Here is a 19,615-nt window from a genome sequence, read left to right as displayed (position 1 = left end):
GAGGGTGACTAAATAAAGCTCACCACTAGTGTGTGCAGGGCCATCCCTGCACGCTGACTGGAATCCCGCTGCTGCCTGTCTCTGTTGGAATCCTACAGGCAGGGTTACTCCTTTAAGAAAACTCCGTCAGGCCTTGCCAGCACAGGGAACAGGGAGAGAGCTCAGTTTCCTCTGAAGTGAAGCCTATTTGGTCTGAAAGTGAAATGAAAGTACCTGGCAAAGCGGTAGCCCTCTGCTAGTTCCCCTTCCGACTCAGAGATAATCTTATTATTTGGGGTCTGTGCTGAATCACCCCTCCTTTCAAGCTCCCTCAGAGTGGGTGCAGGAAGCAAAGCTCTTAAGTGACTAAGCAACTCCTCCTCCCACTGGGGCCAAGGTTCGTGGCCTCAGTCCCTTCCTTAGGAACAAGAGGGCAACCGGAGAGCAAAGGAAAGAGCCTTTCCCTGCCCATCCTTCCCTTCTGCACAGGCTCTTGATACGTGGTTTCCTCTTTCTTCTGCTGAAAGGAGGTGGGGATAGCTCAAGACGGTGGAAGATAGCTTGGAGATGCTGTATCTTGATGGCCTTGGGATGGCCCTGGGATGGTGAAGAATCCTAAGGGACTTTTCTGTAATTGTCATACCCAGGACAACCAAGGCACAGCCCAGTTGCCAGGATGCCAGGGAACCAGAAATGCAATCAGTGGGAGGTGATGACAGCAAAGCAGCCAGCAGAGCGGAACCACAGGGCCCTTCAAAGACTACGCCTAGTGGGAGGACCACAAACTGGTTCACGACTGAGGAGCCAAAGAGGGAGAAGAGGAGTCCAGAGTGAGACCTTGAACCAGGAGGCCCAGCTCAGCCATCAATTTACAGGAAGACACCAAACCAAAGACGAATGTCAGAGATATTGGCTTAATCAGTCACCAATGGGATAAGCAGATGTTTTCAAGGTGCTTTGAAATTTCTAGATGAAAGGAGATGCCACCAAAAGCTATCATTACTTTGACGGCTGACTCATTTGGAGCCAGAGTGTCATCTCTGAGCTTCGGTATTGGAATCAGAGGACATAGTATTTTCGTCTTTGATGGACTCGACCCTGGAGAGCTGTTTACTGAAAACCCCAGTTGAGAACAGGAGCAATGGTGAGGTTCCAAAGGAATACAGCCAGAAATGTCATCACTGGAGAGACTAGAAATTTCCAAGTAAGCTCCGGCAAGTGTTCTGTGCAGACCGATCCTAGCCAGGCCTAACTTGCCTAGGGGGATGCACACAGGCTATCAATTGATAACCCTTTTCCTCCAACTCTTCTTCCTCTTTCTCATCTACGTGTTGATAAGGATACTCAGAAACTGACTCATCAAGGGATAGATACCTGGAGATTCTAAAACGATCACCCAAATTGTGGCTCTTCATATGGGAGCTTCTTTTCAAAAAGAAACTTGATGAGGTTAATTAAACCAGACCCACCCAACATTCTATTTTGAGATTCGCGATCCTAGAACTGTCCTTCTCTATTAATGTCCCCACCCTACGCTCTCCTCTAGTTTTTGTTCCACAAACCATTTGGGTTGTCATTCCAAAGGAATACCTTGGTCACTAAGCTCTTAAGTGAAAGTCTATTTCCCTTCCCTGTCTCTCCAAAGCTAATAGGCTGACTAAACTCACAACAGGACTTTAACCCAAGCCTACAAGTTCTTACTTGTCTTGAATAGCCTAAGCATAAGCTGTCCTGGTCACAACCATGGCAGGAACAGATTCCCCCCACCCCCTACAGCTGCACAAAGTGGACAAAGGTTGTCTAGCTGATGTGGAATGGATCACTTGATAAAGGCAGAGCTGTTTATAAACAGCCTATCACTGCTTGGACAGGCTCTGGATTGTGAATTGAGCCGAGCTACAGACTCGCAAGTGACTTGAGTAAGAGCAACATGGACTCATCTTTCAAAGCCTTAAATCCGAGGATTTCAAAGTTGCTTACAAAGTTCCCATAGAGATAAGCTAGGAATAATACAAAGGAATGCCATGAGGACACCTTTTGACCTCGTGCTAACAGCTCCCTCCTCCGGATGGATGATGTGTCTGTGTCTTTGTCGTATCTTTGTCTCTTTTAAGGCTTAATCAATGTTCTTCCTAAATTATATTGATTGGGGTCTCTTTTACATCCTAAAACAAGTTATATGATTGGAAAGCAGGAATCCAAAGCTGTCTTTCTTGGGGGGGGGGGGGTGTCTGGAGGGTCGAGGAAACTTGGTGCCAGAAATACAGGTACTTTCCTTCACATTTCCATGGACCCGGAAACTCCACAATGGTAGATGCTCCTGGAATTACCAACCCATGCTTCAGGGTTTTCCTAAACTTTATTAAGTTTTGTCATATGTTTTTCTCAGCTATGATTTGCTTGTTCATTCTCTGTCCTGTTTCCCTTTAATAACTGGGTTTGTTGCGTGACTCGGAATCTTCTGAAAATTGGCATTCTGCTTCAGCTTTTGACAGAGGGTTTTCAAAGTGGAAAGATATATGGAAATAATTAGTCCAATGGACTAATGGAATATATAAAAATCTATCTCCACAACCCTGAGACCAGAAGAACTACATGGTGCCCAGCTACCACTACCTATTTCTTTGAAAAGAATTGATTAGAAGATTCTAGAGTAAATGGGAAAAATTGAGGAATAGAATTCAAAATCATAAGAGTCCAAGCTGACTGGTCATATGGAGACCAGTGTGATCATCCTTAACCCCTACCCCATGCCCTACCCACAATAAGAATTTGCCCTTGAGACCTAGAACTGAACTCACCTCTGTATTAGAATAATCAATAATTTAATATCAAAGGAGCAGCATTTACTCGAGGGCAGAGGTTTGGAAAAGGAGGGGGAATGGAAAAAAATGAAACATTGGGAGGAAGTGAGATAAGTGAAGGTAAATTGAGAGGTTTCAATGGATGAGTAGAAATAAAAACTATAGAAATGTCGAATGTAAAACTCTGTTCTGTAGACCTTTACCTAAATCACAATGAAAAGGGATTCTTTTATTAAATAAAAGGTGTTTAATTACCTAGGAAGGAAATATAAGAAAACCCAGAAGGGCTTAAGTGGAGAACAAATGCTTTGAGAATGATTGGGGCAGGGAATGTGCGGATGTGCTTTGTACAATTGATGTATGTATATGTATGGATTGTGATAAGAGTTGTATGAGCTCCTAATAAAATGTTAAAAAAAAAAAAAGAGAAAACCCAGAAATGGTCGCAATAAATGTATTCCTTGCCATGCCCTACACAAACAAAGGTGAATGAATCCTGAATCCATTATTTCTCAATCCTGATTCTGTATCAGAATCCCAGGTCCTACTAGCTCCAAGGAGTCCTGTTTAGGAGGCTGAAGTAGGGCCCAAGGAGATGTATTTTAATTTTACAAGGCTCTCCCAGTTCATTCTGATTTATAATCAGATGTGAGGATCACTACCTTAAATAATCGTTCCTCCAAGATAAGAGGCGATTGGGTGCACCAGAGATCTGGCCCAACCTGGTAATTCTTTGGTCCTAATTGTCAAACTGCTTAGTTGATGGATGACAACTCACCAAAAGCTGGTATCCTTGTGACATGGGAACAAATCCGAGAGCAGCCGTAAGACTGGATCCATATGTTAAATCAAACACAAAACCCAAAGAAACTCACTGTCATCATGTTGGTGCCAACTCAAGTAGTAAAATAATCTTCTGATCCTTGGCTCATTCAGAGAGTTCTCCAAAATCCATGAGACTTTCAGGGCTGAATCAGCTGGGGCATTTAGAACAAGGTAATGCCTTCAGAAATCAATGTTCAGATTTCCTTCCCAGGGGAAAGTGAAGAACAGATTTCCTAAAACGTTCCTTTCCCTGCTCCCCCCCCCCTTCTTTGTTTACTTCATTCCTTTTCAATTGTGGCAAATAAGAGATTTTTAAAGGTTCGTGGAAAGTGTCATGAAAAGATATTGTAAATTTTCCACAAAATTTCTGCAGCCCCCTTGTTTAGAAGCTAATAAAGCACTTGCTTATTTCTACGATCTTTACCTGACATTAATTATGTTCATCCTGTCGTCCAAGCATCACCCTTTCCTGTTCCTGAATTTTTCCATCACTCTTAACAGAAGTTCTGTGTCCCTTAAGCATTCTTGCTGTCCTTTGTGCGTAGCAGAGCAATAAGCATTCGGAAAATATTTATTGATTAAAAACTAGCTACACATCTATGCCCGCCCATTGTTTATTGCTTAGGATATTTGCAAGTAAGTAAGACAGTGACAAACGGAGCAGCCGCTGCCGCTAGCCTCCTAGGTACTAGATAAAAAGAAACTGAACTCCCTGGCAATGCTGACTCATAGCGGACCTGTCAGGGTAGAATTGCCCTACTGAGTTTCTGAAACTGTAATCTTTACAGGAATAGAAAACGCCATCTTTCTCACCAGTGGAGTGGCTGGTAGTTCCAAACTGCTGACCTTGACATTAGCAGTCCAATTCGTAAGCTCCAGGGCTCCTTAGGTACCTAATAGACTTCCCAAAAAGTTTTGTTATTTTATGATAGTGTCTGGGGACAGTGAAACAGCCATCTTAGGCAACTCTCTCTACTCGAGGGTCTTCCTAGCCTCTGCGTTCTTCAGAAGTCATAGCTAAGGTCAAGAACCACTGCAAAAGGGGACCCACAGACCGGCAACATTCCTGCAAAAGGGCGATAAAAGTGCACTATTTCTCGAAAGAGAACTACCGGTATGCCATTTGGAGCCCCAGTACCAAGCACAGTGCTCTGTGCATAAAAAGTGTTTAGTGTTTTTAAAGGAAGGAAGGAAGGAAGGAAATGTGAAACTTGAATCTCAGAATCTTTCTGACCTTAGTCCTCTTACCTATTTGTTATATAATTATATATGGATATGATCTCATTCGTGTTTAAGGAGCCCTGAACAACTAACTGTGCCTGGCATGTGGTTGGTTACTCACTCATTGTCATCAGGTTCATGAGGACTCATAGCGACCTTAACTCAATAAAAGGTTTGGTAGTGTCCCATGGTTGCACTGATAACCGCTAACAGATGCTCCCAGGAACTAACGTGTAGGGTCACACTGACACCTAGTGGTACAATCTTAAACTGCACATTGAAAAATAAGCAACCCCCTATGCCAGCAGGGCTCAACTAGAAAGGGAACCAACAGCACAGGCAATCTCTCAATTACCAACAAATTTCATTCTAAGCTTGTCTTTACGTCGATCTGTATGTAAAGTGGAACAGTTAGGCATGGTTCCTATCTCACGTCAATCAAACATTTGTCTTAGAATGTGGTGTAGAGTGTACCTGTCAATGCATTAAAAAACATTAAGAAAACCTTCCAGATAACACTAATACATCGGGAACATAATACAGCAATAATAAAAATAAATAATAATGTTTTGATGTGTGTCACAAAGTAGGACCTAATTATTATGAACCATTGTATGTTCAAAAAAATTTTTTTTGTTGTTCTTCAATTTTTTTATATAATAGCCTTTCCAGGGTTGGTGTGTAACTACGGGTTACACCCGGGGACTGCCTGGTACCTACCTTACATAATTAACATTATTTAATCCTTACTAGTGATTCTCAACGCCAACTACCTATTAGAATGACCTGTGAAGCCTTTAAACTCTCCAGATGGCTGGGCCTTATGCCCCAGAGATAATGACTTAATTGGCAGGAGGTGTGGACAGACATTTTTTAGAAAGAGATTTTAATTGGCAACCGGGGTTGTAAAGCACTGCAATTGACCATGAGGTAATTATTGTTCTTCCATTTTACAAATGGTACTGAGAAGGGTAAAGTGATTTTCACAAAGTCACCTAGTTATTAGTAGCAGAGGAATAACTTGAACTTGAATCTGCCATCTTTCTATTACACTGCATTGTGATTGTAGAGGCTTTTGTGGGTCTGCTGTGCTCCACTGTGAGACCATGGAACTCGAAGGCACTAAAGAATTCTATTGTCCTGTGAGCAGAAGCACTCCCAACAAGAAGAGAGAGGGAATGTAGTCAAATGAAAGCACTGATTCACTAAGTCCTCTTTCTAACCTCCCCTTGACAGAGCTTTATAGTCTACTACTCTGTAGACAGATAAATGAATAATGTGAGCTTGCTTTACTCTAATTTAATAGATATAAATTAAATTAAAACAATTTTTTTTCTTTTCTGAGACCATGGGTAACGAAAGCCTCCCTAAACCCATTGCCTGTCAGCTCTTTTCCAGAACTGAAAATCAGTTCAAGGTAATAGCCATCTATTATTGAGTTCAAGAGTTCAGGTAAGTGATAGAATTAATAGCTATCAAGAAAAAAGGGGAATCCAAAGCGTCTAAGGAAGAGTCTGAGACTCTCCTAGGCTGGCCCCAGAGGACAGACAATCTTAACAAGCCTGCTCCAAACCCATCTTGAGGAACTCAGTCCAAACTTGGAGAATGAACGGGGCTTCTCTGGGGCGGGGAGGAAGGCAGCACAGTCACATAGAGGTGCATGGGCTCCAGACCACTGCCTGGCTCACTTACTTGCTGGGATAATTTCCCTGAGTTTCATGGGGAAGGTTTTTGTGTGTGTTTGTTTGTGTCTTTGGTTGGTTCTGGGGAACAGATTGTGGTGCCAATTAGATTTAACCTGGTGAGCATTATCCTGGAAACTTGTCACCTGAAAAACTTACATCTGGGGTCACAAACTGTCAGCCCATGGCTCAAATTTGGCTCACAAATGTATTGAGTATAGCATAACTTATTGTTTTTGATACCTTTAAATGAACAACCAACATTAACCTTGAGGTGATTTTATACCAAAATCTCAATTTGGGGCATCAGATATAATGCAGAATCGAGACTGTCCTGGTCACTGATGTATCCTTAGACCAAGAATCATGCCTAGAACATAATAGCCACTCAATAAATGACTGGGGTATTAGTGCTTTGTCGAAACAGCGCTGTGAAAGTGGGGTGCCTCTGGGCACTTAATTGCTCTTGGGCTTGCTGACCCCTGGAGGTGGAGCTGAGTGCCTTTGGGCTGAGGCTTATTGTGGTGAAGCGCCTCTGGGCACTTCATTCAGAGAGCTGGGTTTGCTGACCCAGGGAACTTAAACGGAATGCCTTCAAATTGAGGCTTACACCAGAGTGGCATGCTATTTGGGCATTTGTTAACTGACTTGACAAAAGGTTGTAACATGTCCTGATAAACAACCTAATGCTGAATATTTCTTACTAGTTTTACAACTTGTTAACTTCCTTAATAAGCCCTTTAATCATGAGGGGGAAAAGGGGAGAACCTTTATTTTATTTTGCTTATTTTTTTTGAATCTTTAATAATGAAAAAAAAGACAGCTCTGTCGAGTAAAAAAAATATTGTCTCATTTTCTAATAAAGAAAAAGGATCTGAGAAGCAATGAACCTAAGGTCTCACAGCTGTTAAGACTTTGGACTCAGATGTGTTTGGCCCCAAATCTGTGTTCTATCTACTGTACTATGCTGCCCAAGCTATTGCTCAAGGAGGCGTTTCGTGGTCCTGAAAAAAAACTTTCAATGTAGACTTGAAAAGTAAGTGAAAACAAAAAATAGCTTTCTTGAACTATAATTCCAGTTTCCTTCTGATCCACATAACCTCCACTTTGCTTTTGGTCTGGTCAGGGAGATGATTCTAGTCGGAGTTCACTAAAGAATGCTAATTTACATGGCTTATGAACTAGTCGATGGAAACATAAACCTGGGTTGAAAGAAGGAAAACTCCCTCAGGAATTTTTGACCAGGAGGTCAACACTGTGCTCCCCCCACAGGCTGACCCACATACGTAGTAGATGCTTTCTTTCTTTTTAAATGGGAGCGGTGCTGTTTTATTCTCCTCTATTGGAATGTTCTCAAATATATTTATGACATTTGCTAAGTTGGTTAAAATAAAACTCTCAACCATATTGTTCCACATCCCATTGGATCAGCTTCCTTTGGAATAGGCACAGATATGCTTCTAGTCAGTTGATCAGTTATCTGCCCTCCAGCCTTCTTGGTTTACTTGCGTGACCGCTTCCAGTCTTGCATGCATTTCCCGAAATATCTCAGATGGAATCCTGTCAGTTCCTGGAACCTTGTCTTTTCCCCACGTGTACAGTGCAGCTTGGATTCCTTCCTTCAGTACCTTCAGTTTTTGATCATATGCTATCTCCTGAAATGGTTGGAAGTCAATTCTTTTTGGTACAGTGACTCTGTATTCCTTCAACATTCTTTTAAAAAATGATTTTATCTACTTAATACATTAAAAAATTTGTGTACTTCTTGGATGTAAAAACATGAACGGGGTTCTAAATGGTTATCATATGAGCACAGTATTCTTCCTATGGAGGTTGATATTTACCAAAAGATTTTATAAAGAAAATCTTGGTTGCAAGATGAATCAAAGGCTTACATTTTCTTGGGATTCTGCTTAGTGATTTTTTTCCCTTGGTTAATTTTTCAACCACTACCTTTTACTTGAGGAGCCTTGGTGATATAATGGTTATGCGTTGGGCTGCTAACCTCCAGGCCAGCAGTTCAAAACCACCAGTTTTTCCGCAAAAGGATGAGGTTTTCTGTTCTCATTAAATGTTTCATCCTCAGAAACCCTAAGGGGCAGTTCTGTGCTGCCGTAGAGGGTTGCTATGAGTCAGAATCGACCCTGAGACCATGAATGTGGTTTTTTTTTAGTTAAATGTTATTTATATTCTTGTTGTTGTTGTCACTGACAGCAAAACATAGCCCAATCCAAGAGTTTCTGCATGGAATCCAGGCACACTGATGAGATACTCTGAGTTGTGCAATGATTCTCACCCTCTTTTTCTGAGTTGTTCCTCCACCATTAACATAAACTCGCTGTTTCTGAAAGTTCCATTCTCATCTTTTGAGTCGCTGTTGTCAATCTGATCCCATATAGTTCTTAAAATAGCCTAATGTCCAAAACAGATCTTTTGTTATTGGTTAAGCTAAACTATTGTTTTACTGTAAGAAAATTTTAAGAGACATTTCGGGTTTATTTAATGATCTCAAGGCAACAGTTTCAGAGGTTCACCTACCTACCTTTCATGACTCCAGAAAGTAAGGAGTCCACGCTGTTCTCCATTTGTCCCCATTTTGAGCAAGATGGCCCTGTGAAATCTTGATGAAAAGTCAACAGTGGAGCCGAGCCCCATCCAGTGTTTCTGATCTCCTGGCGTACCAGGCAGTTGTTCGCTGAGGCAGTGCGTCACACCTTCCACATCCTCCTCCATTGCAGAGCGCTTCTTCCTCGGTTGCTTCAGGTGAATAGAGGCCAATTGTTCTTCCTGGTTTAAGACCCCGGGTTCTATGTAATGAACGGAGGAGTATAACAGAAGCACGAAATATAATATTATGCCAATAAATGGGATGTCGCCCGAAACCACGATCCTAAACCTCCAAACCAAGGAACAAATCCCATGAGGTGTTTGGTTGTATGTAAGCAGCCTCAACAGCGACTCTTCCCTTTATGTTATTGTCAATATTAACAAGTTTGTCAATTCATTTAAAAACATCAAATAATAAAAAATTTTTAAAAAACATCATTTTATGGAGAGCTCTTACAATGCTTATTACAATCCATACCTCAATATTGTATCTGGCATATTTGTACATATGTTGTCATTCTTTTCTAGACAGTTAGTCATTTTTAATAGTTGTACAACCTGTTGGCAGCAATTATAGTCATCAGCTACGCAAAACTACCTTTAATCAATGTCATTTCCCCCCACTCTGAACCCCTCTGCCCCACTCTCTCCTGCCTTTGGTAATTAGTAATAAACTTTTATCTATATACTTACCTTTTCTTATCTTTGTATATAAATGAAGTCATAATATTTGCCATTTTGTGATTGGTTAGTTCACTCAGCATCATGCCTTCACGCTCCATCCATCCTGTAGCATGTGCCAAGACTTCATTTTTGTTTATCTGCTTGTCTGCTTCTACCTTTTAGCTGTTGTGTGACTGTAATTAACATTGGTGCACAAGTCTCTTTTTGAGCTTCTCTTGTCAAGTCTTTTGGGTACATACCTTGGATGGGAATCTCTGGGTCATATGGTAGTTTCAGTTTTAGCTTTGTTTAGGAATACCACACTGTTTTCAAAAATAGCTGTGCCATTTTCCATTCCTATCAGCAATGAGCAAGTGCTCCAATATCCCCTTAATCACACTAACATTTATAATTTTGTTTTTAAAAATGCTATACGCTCGCCATCCTAATAGAAGTGAAATGGAGTCTCCTTGTGGCTCTGATTTGCACCCCTCTGATGACTAATCATGCATCATTCATGTGATTGGTGGTCATTTGAATTGCCTTTTGCCAGATCAGATACTTCCTTTTATGGCAGCATAGAGTTCAGCCACTTGTCTAATCAACTGGTGAATTAATGAATGTCTGTCCCAGAAATAAGGGAGATTAAAGAGCCACAAAAAGGAAACATTTTGTGAGGAAACAGAATCACCAACTCAGGCCTCAGCCAAGGAGGAGCTTCTGGAGTGTTTTGTTATCTTAACGTTAACATGAGCATATTAGCAAAAGCATAAGGGTAAGGAAGTGGATACCCAGTTTCTCCATCGTGAATCATCATGAAAGACCTGGGCAACAGATGAAAAATGAGCTGTTGTGGATCCCAGCCAAGCTCATTCCTTCCTCTAGCATTTTGTGTCGTGCCAATCCCACCTAGAAGGTCCTTCCACCCCTCTTCTGCCAAAAGCATGTGCAGTCTCACATCCAGCACAAGTCCCTGTGTTTCCATGACTACTCTAGCACCCATCCCCCTTCACCACCCTTGAAGTCCTACTGCACATCTGCTATGTTCCACACGCTTTCCCCTAGATTAGGCACATTGTCTTTGGGAGGTTCTTGTGTGGGTATCTAATGAAAAACCTGGTAAGCGCCTCAAGGACAAGGCCCATTTCTTCTTCTACTGTTGCTGCATTTCCCACAGTATTGACGGCCTAATAGACCCTCTGTACAGTCTTGCTGCCTGCTGGACGGAAGGGGTTAGTTCAGCTCTCTTGTTCTTGCCAGCAGTGCAGAGTTTACAATAAAGTCCTTTCACCAGTAAATGACACACTCAAAGATTGAGGGGCCCAGTACTCATATAGAATTATTCATCCTTTCTAACACCCCATGGTAGTCAGATGTCAGGATCCTTAAGTTGCATAGAGGTGAAATTAACTATAATGTATGTGATAAAGCTTGTTGGATTCGTGTTTTACTCATAACTATCATAGATTATTTAAGGAAATCTAAAAATTTGTTACATAGTTGACTGATAATCTTCAAGTCCCTCCCCCGCCATCCTGGGTTTCATAGGCATTAAAAGTACATTGGTAGATACTGCTTTTTATATTTCTAACAATAATAGTACCTACCACCTGAAGAAGGTGCATGGTTATGGGGCGAAAAGAGAGAGATGAGTCACTCTGCCATTATTTTAATCTTTGAATAGCTTTTTAGGGCAAGACAGAGCAATCAGCATTTAGAAAAGAAACACAGCCTAATTTCACACTGCATTGCGCTAGGTGTCTCCTTTTCCATGGCAGTTTTTGGGGTATTATATGCTTTCATGTTAAAACCTATCTTTTGATAGATGCAGCTTGCAGCAGCTGTTCCATGATACTCCAATCTTCATAAGCATGCAGCTCTTTGAGACTCATGACCTTTGTGACCTTGTGACAGGGCAAGGCTCTCCAAGTGTTTGCATCCACTTACGAGGTCTGAGTCGGAAATGACCAGGCTGGCTTGGTTTCTTTTAGTAATGGTCCAGGGAGATAGGTTCCCCATTGCCCTGCTCAAGAACCTGCTCAAGACCAAGACTCAAAACCTCACCACCCCGGAGGCCATTTGAACTCAAAGTGACACTATAGGCCAGAGCAGAATGAGTCCTGGGAGTTTCCAAGACTACAAATCTTCACAGGAGTAGAAAGCCTCCTTTTTCTCCTTCAGGAAGGCTGGTGGTTTCAAACTGCTGACCTTGTGGATAACAGCCCAACACATCCCCCACTATGCCAAAACAGCGTTCTAGAATAAGACCAGATTTGTATTTTAAACAAAAACATCATCAGAAAAAAAAGGTTTTTTTCTTTCCTAGACACTTGGGATTCTAGTTTGGGTTCTCTGTGTAGCTCGCACAAGATGCTGGGTCTAACACAAAAGGATATACATTGTGTGAGTCTATGTAAATAAAACATTTAGCGGTTCCTGGCTATTAAAAGATACAGCGTCTGGAGTCTTAAAGGCTTCAAGTCAAACAATCTTCCATCTAGCAGGGAAGCAACAAAGCCCACATGGAAGAAGCACACCAGCCTGTGCGATGAGGTATGGTCTAGCCAGATTTGTAAGGTAGAATTGGGATTATGATAGTGGGAGAGAAGGAAGCATTTAGGAACTAGAGGAAAGTTGTACGTTTCATCGTTGCTACATTGAACCCTGACTGGCTCTTCTCCCTGAGACCCTTCTGTAAAGGGATATCCAGTGGCCTACAAATGGGCTTTGGGTCTCCGCTTCACACTCCCGCCATCATTCACTATGATAAGATTTTTTGTTCTGATGATGCCTGATCCCTGATCCATTTGACACCTCGTGATCGCACACGCTGGTGTGGTTCTTCCATGTGGGCTTTGTTGCTTCTGAGCTAGATGGCCATTTGTTTACCTTCAAGCCTTTAAGGCCCCAGATGCTATATGTTTTGATAGCCGAGCACCATCAGTTTTCTTCACCACATTTGCTTATTCACCCACTTTGTCTTCAGTGGTTGTGTTGGGAAGGTGAGCATCATAGAATGCCAATTTAATAGAAGAAAGTGTTCTTGCATTGAGGGAGTACTTGAGTGGAGGCACAATGCCCTTCTGCTACCTTAATACTAAACCTATAAATATAGGCATATAGATCTATTTACCCATCCTCATATATAAGTATATTTGCATATGTACATGTCTTTATCTAGACCTCTATAAATGTCCTTTGCCTCCCAGCTCTTTCCTCTACTTCCCTTGACTTTCCTCCTGTCCCACTATCATGCTCAGTCCCCACCAGGGTTTCAGCAATTCCTCTTGGTTGCATTACCCTTGATCATGCCCTACCAGGCCTCCCATACCCTCTCCTCACCACTGATTTGGATCACTTGTTGCTCCCTTGTCCTTGGGTTTGTTAACACCACTTCCTTAACCCCCACTCCCCCTCTCCCATGTCCCCCTGGAACTGTCGGTCCGGTTGTTTTCTCTTCCAGACTGTTCATCCAGCCTATCTTATTTAGACAGATTTGTGGAGATAATAACATGTACACAAACAAGACGGAGCAAAACCAAGCAACAGTATGCAACAAAACAACAACAGAAACATACCCATGACAAAAAGCAAAGCAAAACACAACAGGAAAGAAAAGCTGTAGTTAGTTCAAGGATTGCCCGTTGGCTTTTAGGAGTGTTTTCCAGTCCAGTCTGTTGGGACACCATGCTCTGGCCCCAAAGTCCACCTTCAGCATTCCCTGGGGACCTCGCTGCTCCATTCCCTTGCTGTTCTGTTGCAACTCCCCTCCCCCCCCACCAGTATTTTGCCTTTGTGTGGTGGGATCAGTTTGGGTGCAATTCCTACACTGTGTCTCCGCCTCCCACCCCCACTATTATGAACCCAGTTCTACCTTACAAACCTAGCTAGACCAGAGCATGTACATTGGTACAGATAAGAGCTCTTGACACACAGAATCCAGGACAGGTAAACCCCTCAGGACCAATAATGGGAGTAGCGATACCATGAGGGTAGGGAGAAGTGACTAGACATCCTGCTTTTGGTGGGACAGTCCCAATTTTTAACAATTTTTCCCACATCCCCCGGCATTTTAAAAAAGTCCCGATGTTTGGAAAGCATGCACGACAAGCTAGGGTATACAGTTTTCGGCTGCCATGTGGCTATTTCACCAGGATTTAAGTTTTATCAATGGTGTCCCACTTTACCAATGTTAAAATCTGGTCACCTTAGTAGGGGAATGGTAGGGGGAGAAGGGGGAGAAAGGGGGAACCAATCACAATGATCAATGTATAATCCCCCCACCCCCATGTGGACAAACAACCAAAACGTGGGTAAGGGGAGACAACAAATAGTGTAAGATACGAAAATAATAATTTATCAAGGGTTCATGAGGGTGGTTGAGTAGGGAGGGAGGGAAAAGAAGAGCTGATACCAAGGGCTCAAGTAGAAAGAAAATTTTTGAAAATGATGATGGCAAAAAATAAAATAAAATAAAAAAAGAAGAAAATTATGATGGCAACATATGTACAAATGTGTTTGATACAGCTGGTGTATTAAAAAAATCAAGTAGAATAGATAAACTCATAGAGCCAGAAGATAGGTGAGATTACCTGAGATTAGGAAGAGAGGGGAGTGGGAAGTTTTTGCTTAGCAGTTACAAAATTTCTGTTGAGAATGATGGAAAATTTGGGAGACTTCAGTTCATGGTAGTTTATTTTTTGTGTGTCACGCACATTTGTACATCTATTGCCATCATCATTCTCAAAACATTTGCTTTCTACTTAAGCCCTTGGTATCAGTTCCTTATTTTTTCCCTCCCTCCCTGTACCCCCTCCCTTATTAACCCTTGATAATTTATAAATTATTATTTTGTCATGTCTTACACTGTCCAACGTCTTCTTTCACCCCTTTTGTTGTCCATCCCCCAGGGAGAGGGTTATATGTAGAGCCTTGTAATCAGTTCCCCCTTTCTACCCCACCTTCCCTCCACCCTCCCAGTATCGCGACTCTCAACACTGGTCCTAAAGGGATCATGTGTCCTGGATTCCTGGTGTTTCCGGTTCCTATCTGTACCAGTGTAGATCCTCTGGTCTAGCTGGACTTGTAAGGTAGAATTGGGATCATGGCTGTAGGGGGGAGGAAGCATTTGAGAACTAAAAGAAAATTGTAGGTTTCATGTTGCTACACTGCACCCTGACTGGCTTGTCTCTTTTCCTGTAACCCTTCTGTAAGGGGATGTCCAGTTGCCTACAGATGGGCTTTGGGTCCCCACTCCGTACTCCCTCTCATTCACAAGATTTTTTGTTTTGATGCCTGATATGTGGTCCTTTTGACACCTCGTGATCACACAGTTAGTGAGCTTCTTCTATTTGGGCTTTTTGCTTCTCAGCTAGATGGCCACTTGCAGCAAAGTTTATTTTTTAATTCCATTTTCCATGAACTTTTTTTTAAAAAATTTTTTTCCATGAACTTTTGGTAGCTCTGGTGTACAGTAGTGATGGTTGCACAGCATTGTAAATGTAACTAATGCCATTGACTTATGCATTTAAAACAGAAAATTTAAATAAATTAATTAATTAAAATAGCAAATATTTTATATGTACAATAAAAACTAAAGGAGATAAAGATGCTGGGCTTTTTTACACTAGCAACATTTAGAGCTTCAGCTCATATTTAATATATGGCCTTTCTGAGTTATGCAAGAAACATGTTCTATCGCCTCATGTAATTACAACAAATCCGTTTCTCTAGCCCTTTGTGCAAACAGTGCACAAAAGAAAACAGGAGTATTGCCATATAGCCTCCGCTTTATAAACATAACAATCAAAGAGGTTGTACAATATTAAGGAAGAAAAAGGTAGTCAGGTCCACTGTTGCCCGCACCCTGGAGCAAGAGAAGGGCCCAGCCTAGAGACAGACCTTTTCTCCCAGGGTGGGAACACATGACCTTGTAGGGAAAAGTTTTCTCTCTCATCATTTATCCAGCTGAGATCTGAGCTGTAAGGAAATTCAAATGGCCCCATTGCTAGTCTCTTTTCTCGGCTGGTGCGTAGATCTTTGACAAGCAGTGATGAGTGACATCTGCCTCTTCTGTTCGGGGCCAGGACTGAACTCTGGGACCAGGGATTTGGTGTGCGAGGCTTCACAGGCTGTAGAGAAAGAGGGACACATGAGTACATACACCAAATGTAGTGTCATGTGAGTGGTAAACCCACAAAGAAAGTCTCCTGGACTAGGTTTCGTCAGCACAGTTCTAGGAACTACTGTACCCGATGAGAAAATAGAATCTAAGAGTTCAAGATCTGCCTTCCTGTGCCCTTTGTCAAAAGCCTTATATGGAGAACGGGCCTGAACTACTCACTCAAGGAAACTTGGGCATCTGTGTGCTAACCTTTGGGATCATGGTCATTGTTAGGTGCCACTGAGTTGGTTCCAGCCCATAATGACCTTATGGCCAACAGACAGAAACGCTGCTCATTCCTGCACATCCTCATAACTGTTCCTATGCTTGAGCCCATTGCTGCAGCGAGGTGTCAGTTCGCCCCTGGAGGGCCTTCCTCTTTTCCACTGCCCTTCCACTTTGCCAAACAGGATGTCCTTCTCGGGGACTGGTCTCTCTTGACAACATGTCCAAAGTACGTAAGACACAGTCTTGCCATCCTTGCCTCCAAGGAGCACTCTGACCATACTTCTTCCAGGACAGATTGGTTTGTGCATTTAGCAGTCCATGGTACTTTCAACATTCTTCTCCAGCACCACAATTCAAATGCACCGATTCTTCTTCAGTCTTCCTTATTTAATGTCCAAAATTCACACGCATATGAGGCAATGGAAAATACCATGGCTTAAGTCAGGCACAGCTTAGTCCTCAAAGTAACGTCTTTGCTTTTCAATACTCTAAAGAGGATTTATCTAGTGCAATATGTCCTTTGATCTCATGACTGTTGCTTCCGTAAGCATTGATTGTAGATCCAAGCAAGACAAAATCGAACTTTAATTTTTCTCCATTTATATTGGTCTAGTTGTGAAGGATTGTGGTCCTCTTTACATTGAGTTGTAATCCATATGGAAGGAGCTTTCGGCCAGCCGATATATTATTCCATGTCATTAGATTATGTATCTAAAAATGGTTATGAGTAGCTGCATTACAGTGAGAAATAAAGAAAGCCACCGGAAAAGTGATGGAGTTAAAGATAAGTCAGACTCCAAAAGGTCCCTCCCAGTCACAAGGGGACCTAGAGGGCAGAGAGAGCAACAGGCCTTTTTTTGAGGAAATCACAAAATGTCACAAAAAAGAAAAGGATGAGGTCACAGGAAATATTGGGAGGAGGAGATATTTATACCGGATGTGGAAAACAAACCTACAACTATCCTGCACCCCATGGCACACAGTGTCCCCGAGCTCAACAGGCACCGGTCATCCCCAGTTCACAGCAGTCACGGCAGGATGTGTCTACTGTCTATTGAAAACCCGCTCACTTTGAAAGGGCAATTAAAGTTCTCAGGGACAAATCTCTTCTCTCACATTTCCCCCGGAGATCTCATATCAAGGCTCTGTCAACACTCGCAGTCTTTGTCTGTTGGGAAGCAGACTCCCCTTCCTTCTGCCCCTGCTTCTAGGCACTGTGCCCTTACACCAGGGCCCAGGGCTTGGGAGGAGAATGCTGGCTGGTTTCAGCCCTGACATTGGTTCTGGGCCAGGTACTTAAGTGTAGAGAATAACTTGCACAACCTTGGCTTTGTCTGGTAGGGGCCCCTCTGATTTAACTTAGGCTTCCATCAGCATGTGCAAAAATGATCTTAAAGCTGCTGTCACTTACCCAAATCAAGGACATCTGTGCCCTATCCTTCCCCTATTCCTAACTATGCCAACCCCACACAAGCCTATGCACCATAATAATAAATTATTACTATAGTCACCAATTTCTGTCTACTTAGTTCCAGGCCCTTGGCTAAATGCTTCCTATGCATTATTTATTTATTCATTCATTTATTTATTTTCCCATGCATTCTTTTATCCTGACCACAACCCTGTGAATAATTAGGCTTACTTTTTAATCCCCATTTTAGAGATCAGATAACTAAGCCCGAGTTAATGGTACAGCTGATGAGTGATAGGGACTCAATTTTGATTGGTTGGCTTCCCACAGTTTCTACACAAAAAGGCATACAGAACTTCTTTCCTTGAAGGAGTTTTCAGTTTAATGGAAGGAATGTGACAAGCATATAACTCATATATGCAAGGCAGAGTGTGCTAAACGTGTCTGAAAGGGTCAAAGCTCTTTTTGTGATTTGGGAGATCTGTAGAGCCTTTGGGGGAGAGAGAGGGTGTAAAATTGGCTTGGACCCTTGACAAAAGATGATTGGGAGACAGCATTCAAAGGGAACAGCAGGAGTAAAGACATGGAAAAAACCAACAACATTGTGTTAGGCTGGGTTCTCCAGAGAAGCAAGACCAGTAATGCTTATATACTTATAGCTAGAGAGAATTTTTTTTTACCCGTTTTTTAGTAGTTGGGATTTAATACAGATATCATATCATTCCATAGTTTAATCACATCAAGTAGAATTGTAAAATTGCTACCACAGTTTCTAAACAATCTGTTTCTACATGGACTACTTGATATCGTCTCCCTTTTACACCTCCCCCACCCGCCCTCACTGGACTTCCCTCCCCTTCCGCCAACCCCAATCCCTTTTTTTTTTAACAGAACAAGTCATTGATTATTCAAACAAGCTTCATTTGTATTTATTTAGCCTTTTGACTCTGTGCTTGTGCCTTCAACACTTTCACCACGATTTTCTGCTCCTCAATCAGGAAAGCGCGCTTGATCCTGTCTCGGACACATTTAGCGCACATGGACCCACCTTAAGCCCTGCTGACGTGTTTTTTGGTTTTGGACAACCTCATGAGAACTTTGGGTCTCACAGCACGGACCCCTCGAAGTTGGCCCGGGCACACGCCACATGCAGATTTTGGCGCTTTCCCAACCTTCTTTGTATACAGGTAAACGATTCTGTTACCAGGGGTTCGGGACAGTCTAGTTTTGTTAGAGGCCGTGTTGTAGGACAGCCTACGCCGGTAGGTCAGACGCTGAACCATTTTGAATGCCTCCACACAGCGTCTCCGGAAGAGCCCCAATCCCTTTATTGGACTTGCTGTCCCTATAGGTTCATCAATCCTGGGTTTCTTATACTGAAAAATGAAAAAGCTTGTAACAGCTTTAAGAGGGTGACCGCCATGGACATAACACCTCTGAGATATACTCTAATAGGAATAAACAAAAACCGAACAAAACAATACAAACCAAAAATGTTTGGAAACCAGAACAGGGCCAGCCTGCATCCTAGGGGGAGCTACTGACACAGTTTTAAGTGTTCAGGTCAGATTTATGTCTTTGATCTACAGAGAGAGAAATTTATATCAAGGAAATAGCTCACCCGTTTAAAGAAGGGTGAAAGTCCACTTTGAGTCCAGGTAGGTTCCAACTCTGTGGATCAGATGTTAAGCTAGAGGCTTGATTCCTCTACTTTTTGGGACCGATGAACCCAAAAAACTGCAGTAAGACGACAGACATGTCGTTGCAGAGGTGCATTGGCAGGTCAGATAACTGGCCAACCACAGGCACTGGAATTGGTAGGCACTGACCCAAGCCCAAAGAACCAGATGCTGATGAGCTAGAATGCAGGTTCTAGATGCAGTAAAAAGCAAACCAACTTTTCACAGACCCACTTATATAGGAGGTAGGCCACACCCCTAAGAAACCTTACTTTCAATTGCATCAGGGTTGTGACCTGAACAAGGCAGTTGCATTCCATCCTAATGTTCTTACACCAGACTGGCTCATCACA

The 19,615-nt window shown here is 42.4% G+C and overlaps 1 protein-coding gene and 1 pseudogene across 1 annotated transcript in view; both read right to left on the bottom strand.

The window, feature by feature from the left end:
* Nucleotides 1–1,875: 1,875 nt before the first annotated feature.
* HEATR4 (HEAT repeat containing 4) overlaps nucleotides 1,876–19,615 on the bottom strand; it is a 43,676-nt gene continuing 25,936 nt past the window's right edge. The window contains exons 16-18 of the mRNA XM_075531686.1: nucleotides 15,711–15,912; nucleotides 9,193–9,318; nucleotides 1,876–1,979 (exon numbers count right to left, since the gene is read on the bottom strand). Coding sequence (XP_075387801.1) covers nucleotides 1,876–1,979; nucleotides 9,193–9,318; nucleotides 15,711–15,912 — 432 coding nt within the window. The remainder of the gene's footprint in view (nucleotides 1,980–9,192; nucleotides 9,319–15,710; nucleotides 15,913–19,615) is intronic.
* LOC142425776 (large ribosomal subunit protein eL34-like) lies at nucleotides 18,493–18,885 on the bottom strand (annotated as a pseudogene).

This window comes from Tenrec ecaudatus, chromosome 14 (genome assembly GCF_050624435.1).
Source record: "Tenrec ecaudatus isolate mTenEca1 chromosome 14, mTenEca1.hap1, whole genome shotgun sequence".
Taxonomy (NCBI): domain Eukaryota; kingdom Metazoa; phylum Chordata; class Mammalia; order Afrosoricida; family Tenrecidae; genus Tenrec; species Tenrec ecaudatus.
Note: the sequence above shows the minus strand (reverse complement) of the source record. Positions and strands in the feature narration are given on the sequence as shown.